Below are 17352 nucleotides of genomic sequence, written 5' to 3'. Positions count from 1 at the left end.
CCCTGAATTCTCTGCTTATTTTCCATTCTGTCTTTTTTGAATCCTTATTTCACTGTTGTCTGTCTCTCTGTAGAGGTTCCCATAGACCCATAGAAATTGTACAGCACAGAAGGGGACTATTCAGTCCATCTTGTCCTTGCTGACCCAAAGACACCCAGATGCCTTTTCTAATGTTATCTTCCTGCATATGGTCCAGAACCCTGCAGCATACATCACTTAGGCGCAGATCCAAGTACTTCAGGTCTCTGTCTCCACCACCAACTTAGACAGCAAATTACAGACATTCACCACTCTCTGCATAAAAGAAAATCTTTTCCTTACGTCCCCTCTAATCCTATTGACACTTATCTTGAATATATCACCCTTTTTTTTTAACTCTCTGCCGGGGGAACTCATTTTCACCCCTCATAATTTTGTATACCTCAAGTCATTATTTAAATAAGCTGGTAAGGAAAAGCTAGGGAACTATAGACTGGTGAACTGACATTGGTGGTGGGTCAGTTGTTGGACAGAATCCTGAGGGACATGATCTACATGTATTTGGAAAGGCAGGAACTGATTAGGGATAGTCGACATGGCTGTGTGTGTGGAAAATCGTGTCTCACTATTACTGGCAGTGCATTCCATGCACCCACCACTCTCTGTGTAAAGAACCTACCTCTGATATCTCCCCTAAACTTTCCTTCAATCATCTGAAAAATTGTGCCCCATCATAGCCACTTCCACCCTCGGAAAAAGTCTCTGGCTATCCAACCTATCGACGCCTCTCATCATCTTGTACACCTCTATCAAGTCACCTCTCATCCTTCATCGCTCCAAGGTTAGATCACATGGAATACAGGGAGAGCTAGCCATATGGATACAGAACTAGCTCGAAGGTAGAAGACAGAGGATGGTGGTGGAGAGTTGTTTTTCAAACTGGAGGGCTGTGACCAGTTGTGTGCCACAAGGATTGCTGCTGGGTCCACTTCTTTTTGTCATTTATATAAATGATTTGGATGTGAACATAGGAGGTATGTTTAGTAAATTTAAACATGACACCAAAATTGGAGATGCAGTGGACAGCGAAGAAGGCTTTTATCAGAATACAATGGGATCTTGATCAGTTGAGCTAATGGACTGAGGAGTGGCAGATGGACTTTAATTTAGATAAATGTGAAGTGCTGTATTTTGGAAAGGCAAATCAGGGCAGAACTTATATACTTAATGGCAAGTTCCTGGGATGTGTTGCTAAACACAGAGACTTTGGACAGCAGGTTCATAGTTCCTTGAAAGTGGAGTTGCAGGTAGATAGGATAGTGAAGAAGGCGTTTGGTATGCTTTCCTTTATTAGTCAGAGCATTAAGGAAGGGTTTAGATAGATATGGACCAAATGCTGGCAACTGGGACTAGATTTACATGTATTTAGGATATCTCGTCAGCATGGACGAGTTGGACCAAAGGGCATGTTTCTGTGCTGTACATCTCTAACAGTCTATGTCACCCCTCGACCTTGTCCTAAGGAAAACAGCTAGCCTGTAAACATTGTCGATTGTTGTAACAATTCAACTGGCTCACTAATATACTTTAGAGAGGAAACCTTTAACTGTTCTGGCCTAAATATGACTCCAGACCCTCCAATCCATCCTTATAGCTGCAATTATCCAGCTCTTACATACTAGTAAATCTTCTCTGCACTCTCTCCAGAGCAATTACATCCTTTCTGTAATGTGGTGATCAAGACCGCACACAACACTCCAGTTGTGACCTCACCCATTGTCTTAAACAGTTTCATCATTGCACCCCTATGTTCCCATCCCCTTTTTCCTTTCTTATATATTTTATTAACCTTGCCATAAGTTCCTGTTCAGATTAAACATTAGCCATGGTTATCCTTAAAAATGTATTATAAAAAGCTGACGTGAAGTAAAAGATCAATGTATAAAGATTTCAGTTCGATTGTGAAAGGACAAGATTTAGTTCTTCATCTGTGACTGTTATAGCATTCTAATATTTGAACCAGGGTAGGTACACAAAATAAAATTCAGTCCTTCTGAAATGCTCCAATAGAGTTGAAACTGTTTTTTTAATCATTTCCATGTGTATTCTTCAAAGGGAAACTGTATCCACACTTCGTGACATAATCCACAAGGGATGGCTTCCTGTTGAGCAGTGGTTTGTTGGCTCCTCATTATGTTTGTGCTCACAAAAAAAATCACACTCCAATCTATTTTGATATGCCTCTTCCTCCTTTGAAAGTTGTTTGAAGTTTCTTTTGCATTTGTATGTGTGGAATTCTGTGGGTTTTTCTTCAGATAACCAACAAAATACATATTTAGCCATTTTGGCTGTATACGCCCTCATTTAAAAAGCATGTTTTGGATTTACATGTTAAAATTGTCTATAGTATTTGAGGTTCTGACCTGTGGTCATGAGCACATTTGCTAACAGGTTTTGGAGATTCACAATAGTGGACCTAAGGAACAGTTTATGATAGCAACCTTCATAATTTTTTTAATGTTCATTCATGCCATGTGGTCATCACTGGCTAAAGCAGCATTTATTGCCTTTCTCGAATTGCCCAGAGAGCAGTTAAGAGTCAATCACATTGCTCTGGGTCTGGAGTCATATTTAGGCCAGAACAGTTAAAGGTTTCCTCTCTAAAGTATATTAGTGAGCCAGTTGAATTTTTACAATGATCGACAATGTTTACAGGCTAGCTGTTTTTATATTTCAAAATTTTTATAAAATTGTGCAAAACACCATATTTGAAACCATAGTTAGCCTCAGTTTTTAGCATCTTATGTAGCTTTTGCATTTCTGCGCTATCAACATCACATGTTCCCAGATTAGCTGTAGTAGTGTCATCACAGCCCAAGGATATATCTTAAAATATAATCATATATTCATTGAATGATGATGCACATGAGACCATTTGACCTATCGTGCTTGAGTTGTTGCAAAAGGGCCATCTATAAATGCTATCTAGTTCGTAAAGAATTAAAAATAAATGTATACTGTATTTGTGCATGGTTGAACAGGACTACATTAGCATAATTATGAATTTCCTGATATGTAGGTAACTGTCAAGCAAGTGCACTTCTTTACACTGATATCTCAGCACAGTAAATCATTCCATTTAACAGGTTCACCAAACTCTCACACAGTTCTGTGTGTCAAGTTAGTGTAATCGATGCATTTACATTTCCTACATTACAATAGTGACTACATCTCAAAATGATTTAATTGGATTTAAAGTACTTTGGGACATCCTGAGGCTGAGAAAGACATCACTAAAATGTGAGTCTTGTTTTTTTCTATGTTAGGATTTATCTAATTTAACCTTTAAATTGCAATTTTCTGCATGAGTATGTTATTACATACTTCAGCGACTGTGACATTTCACTTGTTTTGTGGAGCTCAACCATTACTTTTTTCACTTTAAGCATGATTCCATAATCTCAATTAACACCACGAATGACATAAATAGCAATTACTTCTTCAGGATCAGAAGGTTAGTATTCTATTTAGCAATGCTTCAATATGAACATAAAATATGTATTTGTATTCTTTATCAGCACATTTACATAGGAACACTGTGACTGTAACTATTAAGGAATAACCACACAAAAGTAAATCAGTTATGTCTAAAAATCTACACAACTTCAATATACATGTACATACATTTCATGAATGCACACAAATACAGAAACTGGACAGTTAAATCCTGATATTATAGAATTCTGTGCCATTGAATATAAGGCAATCAAAATATGCAATTTGCTGGTGATTTTCCACATGGGATAAGTGGTAACACCAACATATCACCACATAGAACTTTATAATTTAGCTGTTAAATTAGGTAAATTCCAACATCGAACGATTAAGAGCTGGACTTTTATAACAAGTCAGGGTCTGGATCTGTGCCAGTTTTCTGCCATAATTCTGACATTTTTTGGAAAAATCAGTTTCAGTATCAAGTGGCAGTTAGCAAATTTCGATTAATTAAATTTAATTTACTACCATAATAGGGTTCCTTTCCCATCCCACCCAGGATTTCCAGTCAGCAATGTGGGCAGCCCTCTTTGACTTCACCCATGTCTAGAACAACATGATGATGTCACGGTAGGAAAGGAGAGGGATCAAGACAGAACCATTCTGAAGAAGGGTTGCTGCACCCAAAATATTAACTCTGATTTTTCTCCAATGATCCTGCCAGATCTGCTGAGTTTCTCTAGCAATTTCTCTGTTTTGTTGAACAAAATTCAATTTGGTACATACCAGCAGCCAGCAAATATTAGAAACAAAAATGAAGAATAAACTTTGTAGGTAAATTTCAAAAATATACTAAAACCATATAATCGTGTGGTACAGTATATAGTTCTGATAAAAAGGACTTAAATTAGTCTCATAAAAATATACATTAAAAGCATGAAAAAAGGGGAATTATCCTGAAAGTGTATGCAAGAAAACTTTCTCAATTTGTGTTTTTCTAGCACAGCAAGGAAAGAAGTAGCGTTGGCTCTAGTCCTGGTGTGCCAACAAGAGGAGCACATTTAAGATGTCATTTAGAGATCAGATAATAAACAATGCAATGTAGTAAGGATAAAGCCTGATATAAGTCACAGTTGAAGAAGGAAATAATCCAGTGAAGGGATGCTATTTGCCAAGACCATCAAGTTTGGAGTAGAGGGAAAAAGCAAGACAAATCTTTTATTGCACCAAGGAATCAGACAAGAGCAGGGAAAATTGATAACTAGAACTGTACACAATACTCCAAGTATGGCCACACCAGAGTTTTGTACAGCTGCAGCATAACCCCATGATTCTGGAACTCGATCCCTCTATTAATAAAAGCTAAAACACTGTATGCCTTCTTAACAACCCTGTCAACCTGGGCAGCAACTTTCAAGGATCTGTGTACATAAGACCGTAAGACCATAAGACATAGGAGTGGAAGTAAGGCCATTTGGCCCATCGAGTCCACTCCACCATTCAATCATGGCTGATGGGCATTTCAACTCCACTTAACAGCATTCTCCCCGTAGCCATTAATTCCTCGAGACAACAAGAATCTATCAATCTCTGCCTTGAAGACATTTAGCGTCCCGGCCACCACTACACCTTGTGGCAATGAATTCCACAGGCCCACCACTCTCTGGCTGAAGAAATGTCTCCGCATTTCTGTTCTGAATTGACCCCCTCTAATTCTAAGGCTGTGTCCACGGGTCCTAGTCTCCTCGCCTAATGGAAACAATTTCCTAGCGTCGACCCTTTCCAAGCCATGTATTATCTTGTACGTCTCTATTAAGTCTCCCCTTAATCTTCTAAACTCCAATGAATACAATCCCAGGATCCTCAGCCGTTCCTCATATGTTAGACCTACCATTCCAGGGATCATCTGTGTGAATCTCCACTGGACACGTTCCAGTGCCAGTATGTCCTTCCTGAGGTGTGGGGACCAAAACTGGACACAGTACTCCAAATGGGGCCTAACCAGAGCTTTATAAAGTCTCAGTAGAACATCGCTGCTTTTATATTCCAACCCTCTTGAGATAAGTGACAACTTTGCATTCGCTTTCTTAATCACGGACTCAACCTGCATGTTTACCTTTAGAGAACCCTCGACTGGCACTCCCAGATCCCTTTGTACTTTGGCTTTACGAATTTTCAGTTGGTGGATGACACTGAAATCATCCCGATAGTAACAGTTAATGCAGAGGTTATTAGAAGAAGAAACTTAAAACATTTGCCATCACTAGGAAAATAAAACTGAATAATCTATAGGGATTAAAAGCAGACATGTCCCCAGAGCCTGATGGCTTGCAACCTAAGGTCTTATAAGAAACAGCAGCAGAGATGGTGAGTGTATTGTTTATGACATTCTAAAATTCCTTGGAGTTGGAAAGGAGGGAGGTAGGAAGTAGGAAACTATGGCCAGTTAGTTTAATGTCTGTCACTGGGAAATCGTTAGATTAATTATTCGAGGAAGTAGTAACATTTCAAAGTCAAAATGCAATTCATCAGAGTCAGCATGGTTTTATGAATGATAAGTCATGTTTGACTAATTTTCTGGTGTTCTTTGAAGATGCGACAAGCCAAGTGGATAATGGAGATCTTCTAAATGTAGTTTAACTGGACCTCCAAAAGGCATTTGATGAAAAGCCACACAAACAGATAATAGCATTCAAGGTAAGATCACATGGGTCTAGGGGTAATTTATTTGCTTGGATAGAATATTGGCTAAACAACAGAAAGCAGAGAGTAGGGATAAATGAGTATTTCATTGGCTATGGTTGGCAAGCTGTAACTTGTGGGATGCCACAGGCCCTAGTCTTTAGGCCCCAACTATTTGCAATCTACATTAATGATGTGGATGCAGGATTAGGATGTTCTATAGCAAAATTTGCAGATGACACTAAAATAGGTAGAAAGCAAGTTCCAATGAAGAATTAAGAAATTTACAAAAGGATGTGGATGGGTTGGGTAGGTGGGCCAAAACTAAAAATGTGTTGCTGGAAAAGCGCAGCAGGTCAGGCAGCATCCAAGAAGCAGGAGAATCGATTGGAGGGGCGGGGCTTAAGGGCGGAGGAGCGGGAAGTGGAGGAGATGTGGTGGAGAGCATCGTCAATCACGTCTGGGGGGAAATTGCGGCCCCTTGAGCCCCGCCCCTCCAATCGCCACCAGGACAGAACCCTACTGGTCCTCACCTACCACCCCACCAACCTCCATATACATCACATCATCCGTCGTCATTTCTGTCACCTCCAAACAGACCCCACCACCAGGGATATATGTCCCTCCCCTCCCCTATCAGCGTTCCGAAAAGACCACTCCCTCCGTGACTCCCTTGTCAGGTCCACACCCCCCACCAACCCGACCTCCACTCCCGGCACCTTCCCCTGCAACCGCAAGAAATGCAAAACTTGCGCCCACACCTCCCCCCTTACTTCCCTCCAAGGCCCCAAGGGATCCTTCCATATCCGCCACAAATTCACCTGCACCTCCACACACATCATTTACTGCATCCGCTGCACCCGATGTAGCCTCCTCTATATTGGGCTGACAGGCTGCCTACTTGCGGAGCCTTTCAGAGAACCCCTCTGGGACACCCGGACCAACCAACCCAACCGTCCTGTGACTCAACACTTCAGCTCCCCCTCCCACTCCACCAAGGACATGCAAGTCCTTGGACTCCTCCATCGCCAGACCATAGCAACACGACAGCTGGAGGAAGAGCGCCTCATCTTCCTCCTTGGAACCCTCCAACCACAAGGGATGAACTCAGATTTCTCCAGTTTCCTCATTTCCCCTCCCCCCACCTTGTCTCAGTTCCAACCCTCGAACTCAGCACCACCTTCCTAACCTGCAATCTTCTTCCTGACCTCTCCGCCCCCACCCCCACTCCGGCCTATCACCCTCACCTTAACCTCCTTCCACCTATCGCATTTCCAACACCCCTCCCCCAAGTCCCTCCTCCCGACATTTTATCTTAGCCTGCTTGGGCACATTTTTCCCATTCCTGAAGAAGTGCTCATGCCCAAAACGTTGATTCTCCTGCTTCTTAGATGCTGCCTGACCTGCTGTGCTTTTCCAGCAAAACATTTTCAGCTCTGATCTCCAGCATCTGCAGACCTCACTTCCTCCTAGATGGGGCAAAAGCTGGCAGAGGGAGGTTAACATGGATAATTATAATGTTATCCATTTTGGATTGATGGACAAAAGACATCTTATTATCTAAATGGAGAGAGACTTCAAAATGCTTTAGTGCAGTGGAATCTTGGTGTCCTTGTGCATGAGTCGAGGAAAGCAAGGATAAAGATACTGCAGGTAATAAGGAGGGTAAATAGAATTTTAGCATTTTTTGCAAAAGGAATGGAGTATAAAAGTAGGGAAGTGTTGTTGCAATTGAACAAAGCACTGTGGAAACTGTAGCTGGAGTACTCCATACAACTTTAGTTCCCTTACTTGAGGAAGGATGTAATTGCTTTGGTGGTTTACTAGATAAATTCCAGAGTTTAGGCCTCTACTCGCAAATGTTTCATGTGATGAGAGGAGATCTAATTGAGATATATAAGCTGCTTGTTTAGGAACCAGCAGAATGGTAGGGATGATTGAATCAAGACGCAGTGAAAGATCTGGCTGCTTTCATACCACTTAATGGGAACCGTTGATACAAAAATATGTCTCCATTCAATTTCAAATATGCACCTCTGAAGAAACTGTAGTCTTACACCATGCCGTCAATTTCTCTTACACCCAGAGAAAACCAGAAGATATTTTCTTTGTGACTAGCCACTTCCTCACGACTATTTCTCTTCATCTCCAATACTGAACATGAGAAGTTCATGGGGTTCATTAACTTTTTGATAAATGTCTCTTGGCATTACTTTCCATCTTATCTCCAATTTCAAATTTACTTTACCCATAATCTGGCCCCCACTCATCACTTTTCAGATCTTCTCCCCCTTGATTCTCAATGTACTCCAGGTTTATCTTGCCTCCTGCACTCTGGATACCCTCCTAGATAATTAGCCCTCCTGATTCCCACACTACCAAAGATCATTAGCTTAAAAATAATCAACAAGGTCAAGGAAATGCACTTAAAAGAGGAAATCAAAGTGTTGCTCCAGAACTTGCCACTCCCCTAGTCAAGCTGTTTCAGAACATCTACCCAATATTGTAGAAATTTGCTCAAGTTTGTCCTGTACACAAAAAGCAGGACAAATCCAACCCAGACAATTATTACCTCATCAGTCATCTCTCAATCATCAATAAATTGATGGAAGGTGTCATTAACAGTGCTATCAAGCAGCACCTGTTCAGCAATAACCTGCTCAGTGATGCCCAGTTTTGGGTTCCACCAGGACCACTCAGTTCCTGACCTCATTACAACCTTGGTTCAAACATGGACAAAAGAGCTGAATTCCAGAGGTTGGGGGTGGGGGTTAGAATGACAGCCCTTGATGGCAAGGCTGTATTGTCAAGATTGGAGTGGTGCTGGAAAAACACAGCTAGTCTGGCAGCATCTGAGGAGCAGGAAAATCGACGTTTCGGACAAAAAGTCCTTCACCAGGAATGAGGTTGGGAGCCTCTGGGGTGGAGAGATAAATGGGAAGGGGGTGGGGCTAGGGAGAAGGTAGCTGAGAGTGCAAAAGGTGGACGGAGGTGGGGGTAAAGGTGATAGATTGGAGCGGAGGGTGGATAGGTGGGAAGGAAGATTGACAGGTGGGACAGGTCATGAGGATGGTGCTGAGCTGGAAGGTTGGTGCAGAGGGCAAACATCTTCAACGCATTATCTGGGCTGACACCAATTGTTAAAGTTCACCCGAGAATGTAACTTTAAAAAAAACGTTTTGCGATTTATATCTGAAAGAAGTGAAACTAACGTGGTCATTCTAACAGATGAGAGACTTAACAAACAATCAAGATATTTTTCAATCTATAATTTCAGTTACATCACACTGTAAACTTTTGCTATAAATTCTGTGTCTTACAATTGTCTATTCCACAATCACCTGGTGAAGGAGCAGCGCTCCAAAAGCTAGTGCTTCCAATTAAACCTGTTGGACTATAACCTGGTGTTGTTGATTTTTAACTTTGTCCACCCCAGTCCTACACCAGCATCTCCAAAACAATAAAGACAACTGACCTAGTTTACAAAGTTCAAGAAAAATGTACTTGTCTAACTTTGACAAACAGTATGCATTAAAACCACCAGAAGACATCGGAAGCAGAGTAAACCTTCACTCATGTGAGTTTGGCCTAAGAGTAAGGATGATTTTATAACCATAGTATTAACCTACATTTATAAATGATATAATTTGTTGCAGATCAGTTATCTTACTTACAGCCATAGAATCATAGAATCCTCACAGTGTGGGAGCAGACCATTCAGCCCAACAAGTCCACACCAACCCTCCCACCCAGATCCAAATCCTCTATCCTCTCTCTGTAACTATATTTCCCATGGTTAATCCACCTAGCCTGCACATCCCCGGACACTACAGGCAAATTAATATGGAAAATCTAACTAACCTGCACATCTTTGGACTGTGGGAGGAAACTAAAGTACTCAGCAGAAATGGTGGGAATGTGCAAGCTCCACATAGACAGTTGACCGAGGGTGGAATTGAACTCAGGTTGCTGGTGCTATGAGACAGCAGTACTAACCACTAACCACGCCCTTTAAAAAACATTTATTGATGCACTGCTCAGTTCAGATACAGCACAAACTCGCCATCAGGGAATTAAACCCTGGTCTCCAGTGTGACAGGCAAGGATACTAACCACTGCACTCATGAGGGGCTGTTCAGTATAGGAATAATATAAGACTAAAACAATTTATGTATGTTATTTGCTTAGCTATCCAAAGAAGATGCACACAAACTGAAGCAGTTACTATATTTCTACTGTAACATGTTTGCTTCACAAATAATAAGAAAAAGACATGACCCTCTCTCCCTCATAGCCCAACACACGGATGAAAAAAAAACACCATTTCGACTGGGACAACACATCTATCCTGGGACAGGCTAAGCAAAGACATGCCAGAGAATTCCTAGAGGCCTGGCACTCAAACCACAACACCATAAACAAACACATAGATCTAGATGCCAACTATCAACCCCTCAGAAAATGAACATGGAATGATATCACCACAAACCCCAGGAACTCCATCCAGGAGAAAGATATAAATAGAAAGCAGGAGACAACAGCTTCGCTTCACTTGGAGGTCGCCACTGATGTTGTTACCTAGCCAGGTAATGAAACGTCTGGATATCAAACCTACAGCTCAGTGAGCAAACATACACCCTAAATAATAATTCTTCTGCTGCTTTGCTCTCACGTTCCTAAATATACTGATATGTGGATATTCCTATAGTGGTTAATTGCCTTACTTAGATAAGATAATTTCCAAAAAGTTAAGAAGTTTGGACATAAGCTGAGTTTTTCTACCGCATTCTCCACTTACCGATCTAGATGGGACATGACTGTTTTGGAGATATCAGCCCCAGCCTCTTGGAGAATTCGGATGATGTGGAAAGGTGAATCACTATTTCTGCCCGGGTGAATGATGACAGGGCAGCCAAGCTGCGTTTGTGCCTCAGCTGTAGCTTGAAGAACTTTTCGCTCACTCTCCATCATTGGCCAGGAGCAGCCAATTTCTCCAATCACTCCACACTTGATGTCAGTTCCATCAGCTCCATGGAGAATTTCATTCACCAGAATATCTGTTAGCTGCAGCAAACCAAACCTGGCAATATAATTAAATCAGCATTCCGCAGGAATTAACATTTAAAAGTAGTCCTCGTGACAAAGATAACTCTTGTAAATTGCCCAGAAATTTCAACATAAGCTAAAATTTTCCCTAGTTGCTCTCTTCACTACGTTCTCATATTGTTGATAAACCTAATCTATTGCTGTTCCTCCAACCATGTTATTCGCCCTTCCCCCACCAATATGAAGATTCTAGTATGTGATAAAACTACCTCCAACCACTTTATCATTTCCCTGACGATCCACACCTTCATGTCCAGCCAATTCCTTTCAACACCATCCTCTGACCTCACCATCATCTCTGAAGTTTCTCCACTTTGACCATCTGCCTCTGCATTAGAATGTTCCAAATAGTTGCACCTCCGCCACTTTTCATCTTCACTCTCAATATTCAAAAGACTATATCTTCAGTGTAGCCTGTGACAAGCCTAGCCAATGGCCATTAGATCTGCCGTGGAAAAATAACATCTCTCTCACTTTACATCAAAATCCCTTCACTTTCCAGTATCTCTAGAGTGCAAGGCATATCTTGAACTTCATTCTCCACTGGAAACTATTCCCATGACACCAGTTTTCAACACAATGCGTGTCCTCCTCAACTACTCCTAATTCATCTATGCCAGTTTAAAACACATCAGACCACAACCTTGCTCCAATTTTCACCCAGCTCTTGCCAAAATTCCTTTTCCCTAAGATGCATCTCCTGATTTTTGAATCTTCAGATGGTCCTCCTCAGTCCAATGCACATACATATCAGCAATTGCTTCCCCTCCTCAAACAAAATATTTCCTCATCCCCTCCTTTGAAAGCTACCACAATATTCACTTTTTTTGAGAAACTCTTGACTGATCAACTGCTGTCCCATCTTCAATCTTCCTTCAATCTCTAAAAGTATGATTGTGTTGTTGCCACCTAACTATGTGTCTAACACCTTATCAACTCTTATTAAATCTCATTTGCAGCACCAAAATACCTACGTTTAAAGTTACCAACAACAGTTTGCACAACTAGGATGTGTTGTCATTCTTCATACTCTTTGATATTTCTGTTATTTTCAACGTGATCCTCCAGAATTTCCTCCTCCACAATCACTCATCTACAGCTCAGCACCCTTAGCATTGCACCCAAGTAGATTGCTGCTTTTACAACATTCTGCCCACAAAATGATCCACTGTTGTTGCCGCCAAAACAATTATACATGGTCAAACAGAATCTATAGGCTACAAAGTGTGCTGGTAAATTTTGAATTTGTTGATGTTGCCACAAAAATTCATGTTATTTCTTTATTGCTACAATGACACCCACACATCTTCTGCAATAGCTTCTTTGACCCTCAATGACATAATCAATGAATGTGAGGTTGAGTTTCATGTGTTATGACAACTTTTCACAATTGCAACTTGGATACTTCAAGCTTTTGAAATGCTATTGGGATGCCCTTATCTGTTAAAAACCAGAAGTTCTTACCAATCAACATTGGGGAAAAAAAACCTATTTAGCTTCCAGCAAAGTTGCCATATCTTGATCTGGTCCTTTCAACTTCCTGAATACCACCTGAAAATTAGCTCAATTGTACTCGATTGTTGCTACTTGGCTTCAAGTTGAAACAAATTGAAAAATATTCTGTTTATCATCAAGATTATTGATTTTTCTCTTACTTTACCTCATCCCAAATGCTGCTGAAATTTTGAACTATATCTTTTACTAACTTCAAACCCCAACCATGCAACATTGCTCCTTGATTGGGCTAAGATTCATTATGGTAAAACTCCTCTCAACTTTGCTATTTAAGGCAACTAAATGGGCAACAATGAGGGACAACATTAGTGATGAATAGGGATGTGCTAAGTGCATCATGCTGGCTACTGTGGACAGGTAAAACTTTGGACAGAATGTTCCCAGTTCCTAAATAGTACAGACAATGGTGAGTCCATTGGGAAATTTGACACGATCAGAATAAATAAGATTTTGGACATTGAGAAAAGGAAGTCCAATTTTGTAACCAAGTTTTATATGATGAGATGAATCTTGCTAGTGATTGGTAAGAGGCCTATTTGCATACATTTCCATGCCAATAATACCTAATGTTGTAGAACAGTTGATGGGAGGGCAAGGAAGAACAAAAATGAAGTTTTGGAGGTGTCACCCAGACTGAGAGACTGAATCTGTGATTCATTCTGTGAAGCATGACCACTGTTACCTTCCATCCTCATCCAAGTCACAAGTGCAATTAACATGAAAATGGCTGTCACCACATCAAAGCTGTGTGTGAACTTCACACATTCACCCTACTATATCGACTGAATAACCTGGCCCAAGTGCTGCTGACCATAACATTCAACATCATGAATCAAATGCTGTGGGACACAAGCAAAGTGTTTCATTCTAGAAAGATTCTCCTCATCTGACAAAGTGGCAATCACCCTCCAGAGTCTTATATATAGTGGTTTATAAAATTATGAGGGGCAGGAATAGAGTAAATGGACAAGGTCTTTTCCCTAGGGCGGGCGAGTCCAGAACTACAGGCATAGGTTTAGAGTGAGAGGGGAAAAATTTAAAAGGGACCTAACAGGCAACATTTTCATGCAAAGGGTAGTTCATGAATGGAATGAGTTGCCAGAGAAAGTGGTGGAGGCTGGTACAATTATAACTTTTAAAAGGCATCTGGAATGGGTATATGACTAGGAAGGATTTAGAGAGAGATAGGCCAAGTGCTGGCAAATGGACTAGGTTCACTTAGGATACCTGATTGGCATGGACAAGTTGGACAGAAGGGTCTGTTTCTGTGCTGTTAATCTCTACGGCTCTATTTAGCCTACACAAGGTGCAGGACTACTTGCTTCACATCTTGGTCCATGAAATGTCCACACCATTGTTGTATATGCTGTACTGCTTTTCTTGGGTATAATAGGAAGAAGGGAACAGGGGACTGGTCCTTATTATTATTGCCACATGTATAATCTGCTATGTGCGCCAAACATAACAATACACATCTGAATCAGGGCAGAGGTATGCAACATCAAGGTAGAAGCATCCCACCCGCCTCCTTGTTGGGGACCTCCATGTCCCGATGTTTGAAGGGAACTGTTCAAATATTCTCATGTTTGCTGTGTCTGCTGAATGATCTCATTACTGAGGAGCTATTTTGTTTCTGATATTGTCCACACAGGTTTATTAGGACTGTCCCAAATAGATCCAAGCACAAAGGTTGTGGTCATTCCTGCACTAAGGGCCGCTAAATGAACGGATGAGGAATGCATGCACAAGGCAAGCATCAACCTCTGGCAGATGTGGAGTTGACCCCTAGTGTGAAGCTTCCAGCTGTAGTTGCCCTCATAACAATACAGGAAACACACATTGGTGTATCTTCTATGGGAATGCCATGCAAATGGGAGAGAGGCAGTAGCACTATACTGTGTTCAAAAATGGAGGTCAGAATGCCATTTTATTTGTTTAATGTATCTGGATTGCGACACCTTCTTCCATTGGGGATAACAAACGATATAGGGTGGTCTCTTCACAGCAGGTTTACATGCAGACCATGTCTGGGATGACTGTTCAGACAGAGGGCATTACTTGATTCTCAGAACTTCTGCCCCAAGTGACTGGAGGATGCACCAAGGCACTGGGATGGACAGTGGGATTCATGAAAGCTGCAGCATTAGCTGCAGCTAAAATGACATTACTCATACAACTGATGATGAAAAGTGAACACATATTTACAAATGTGTGGTGTGTCATGCACAGTTACAGGTACACCAGCTCACCTTAAAATCCATCAGGATTGAGTGTGGCAGGGAGAATCGAGGTGGTGGGACTCTGGTGCGTTCTGAAAGGAAACTTGTGGGTAGCCTGCATGTGGTTCCACCTTTGGCTGGGCCAGCACCACCTAATCTCGTTGTGATAAAGGGTCACAAGGAATTAGGTTATTGTCCCTTAACTTCAATGTCCCTCAATGTGATCTGGGACGGGCAATAAATCCTAGGCTAGCCATCGATGCCTCCATTCAATGTATGAATAAAAAAGAACCTTTTGCTGTCCTGACTTTGGTGCTGAGCACAAATGGCTCGAACAATGGAGTATAAGTCTGTGGTTGTGCAGCAGATATTGAATGTGTTGAACCTCCCATATTCACCAACAATCTATGCATGGAGCCAGCCAGATGCTCACATACCAGAGGCAGCACAATAGAAATAAGTATAGGTGAAGTCTTCCAGTCTTCAAGTCAATTTGCCCAGTACCTCTGACAAAATGCAAAATGGGGTAGCAGTTTAGGATTATTAAGAATACATTTACAGAAGAGGTAATGGGAGTGCCATTCAGCATTTGACAATGATCCTTACTTGGCTGTTGGGATGTGGAGGGTTACATATCATCACAAGAGTAGTGTCTATCCTTTATCATTAAGGCACGGACTGAGGAGAGAGATGTCAGGTGCTGCACCACCCTTTTTAGCTCTCTCCACCCTATTGTAGGCTTTTTTCCCCGAGAAGCAATAAAGACAGGGATTACGTGAAATGAGAGATTAGGTGAGATGTCTGACAAAACAATTGGTGCTGATGCAGGCTTAGGAAAAATGGGGAGGGCTTCCGAGTGAATGAGCAGGCTACGCAGAGGTCATGCACGGTTGGCTCTGTACGGGGCAAGGATTGGGCTGTGGGGGTGTTGCGAGGTGGGCAGAGTGAGTGAGGAAAGATGCTGAAGGCAATGGTGAAAGTGGCACAGAGAAGGTGGTGGCCCTTGCCCTTGCAGATCACAAAACGTCACTTACCTTTTTGCAGTAGTGCTGAGCGCATCTCCACACCAACCTGAGAGGGTCTGGTGCCATGGTCTCCTCTATCTGCCCTGAGGAAAGAGGACAACTGCCATCTGCAGCACCCTTCCTGTCAAGAGCTCCAGGGCCCTCATCAGTGAAGCAGGGAGCTAACCTCCCCTTCTCAGCCATCTCTAAAGCAATGCTTCAGACACGTGAACCATGAAGGGCATCTCCTGAATGACAGCCTGGTGCACAGTTGCATTTTAAAAATGGCACCGGTGCCAGTGCAGGGAATCCCAGGAAGCCCCATCAATGGCGAGTAATTCTGCCTCTAGAGAGTGCAAGACAGGGTGAGTGGGCACCATTGAGGTGTGGTGCATAGATAATGAGGTGCACTGCAGAGCATAACATAAGAAATTCACAAGAACCACACACACAAACAAGCCCTTTGTGAAACTCCCTGAAATTGATGCATTGCCAGTTTCTGGTAAAATTCAACCATTTGTATTTTTATAGCATCAATACGTCATTCAAATTCATCTTCAGGCTCTGCTATGTGCCAAGATTTGTCTCAAGGCTTATTCTACAAATGTAATTAAATGCCCATGTTTCTGTTTACTTCAGTGTGATGAACAAGACTATTTCATGGTGGTGATTGAATTCTTACCAGCACAACATTCAGGCACTATCATCTATAAAGCAAAATGCACATTACTGGAATGCTTTCCTAAAGCAATAGTAAACTGATGGAGGAGAAGGATGGGGTAATAAAACACAGTCTGTAAAACCATACACACACTGGCACTACACTAATGATTTCAAAAGCTGCAGGGTCATGAAGACAGTTATGACGCTCCTTCAGTCACTTGATGGCATTGCTCCATATCAACTAAAGAAATTTAACGTCGCTAATCTTCAATGCTATCAATTGAACTCTACATAAATAATGTAAGGAACTGACTTGATGAACTTCCTGAGTGCACTAGAGGAGTAATGCTAAATTTAAAAAAACCTTGAATACCTGTGTTCTCCTGCTCCTAATCATTGCACTTCTGTATGTGAGTTTAATTTCACACAAATATTTTTCATTCTGAAAATATACAACTGCAATGATTGTGAACTGTGTGCTAGATTTAGCTAATTAAATTACTTATTTAGATCAGTTTTAATATTTGTCTCACCACCTATTTTATGAAAAACTATTTTGTTCTTTACAAATGATTTGAAGGAATGGGATATCATCATGCACATCCTTCAGAAACGCACATAAATATTTTGGGAATTACCTTAACTGTGTTTAGTACAAACAATGAAGCCTCAATTCCAAAATCTATTAG

The 17352-nt window shown here is 41.5% G+C and overlaps 1 protein-coding gene across 1 annotated transcript in view; it reads right to left on the bottom strand.

Annotated features, from left to right (window-relative positions):
* The window catches only part of pter (phosphotriesterase related), a 38450-nt gene that overhangs the window by 13389 nt on the left and 7709 nt on the right, over window positions 1-17352 (bottom strand). Inside the window, exon 3 of the mRNA XM_060824969.1 lies at window positions 10955-11220. Coding sequence (XP_060680952.1) covers window positions 10955-11220 — 266 coding nt within the window. The remainder of the gene's footprint in view (window positions 1-10954; window positions 11221-17352) is intronic.

This window comes from Hemiscyllium ocellatum, chromosome 5 (genome assembly GCF_020745735.1).
Source record: "Hemiscyllium ocellatum isolate sHemOce1 chromosome 5, sHemOce1.pat.X.cur, whole genome shotgun sequence".
In the NCBI taxonomy this organism is placed as follows: Eukaryota; Metazoa; Chordata; class Chondrichthyes; order Orectolobiformes; family Hemiscylliidae; genus Hemiscyllium; species Hemiscyllium ocellatum.
This window is presented reverse-complemented; position numbering and strand designations above follow the sequence as displayed.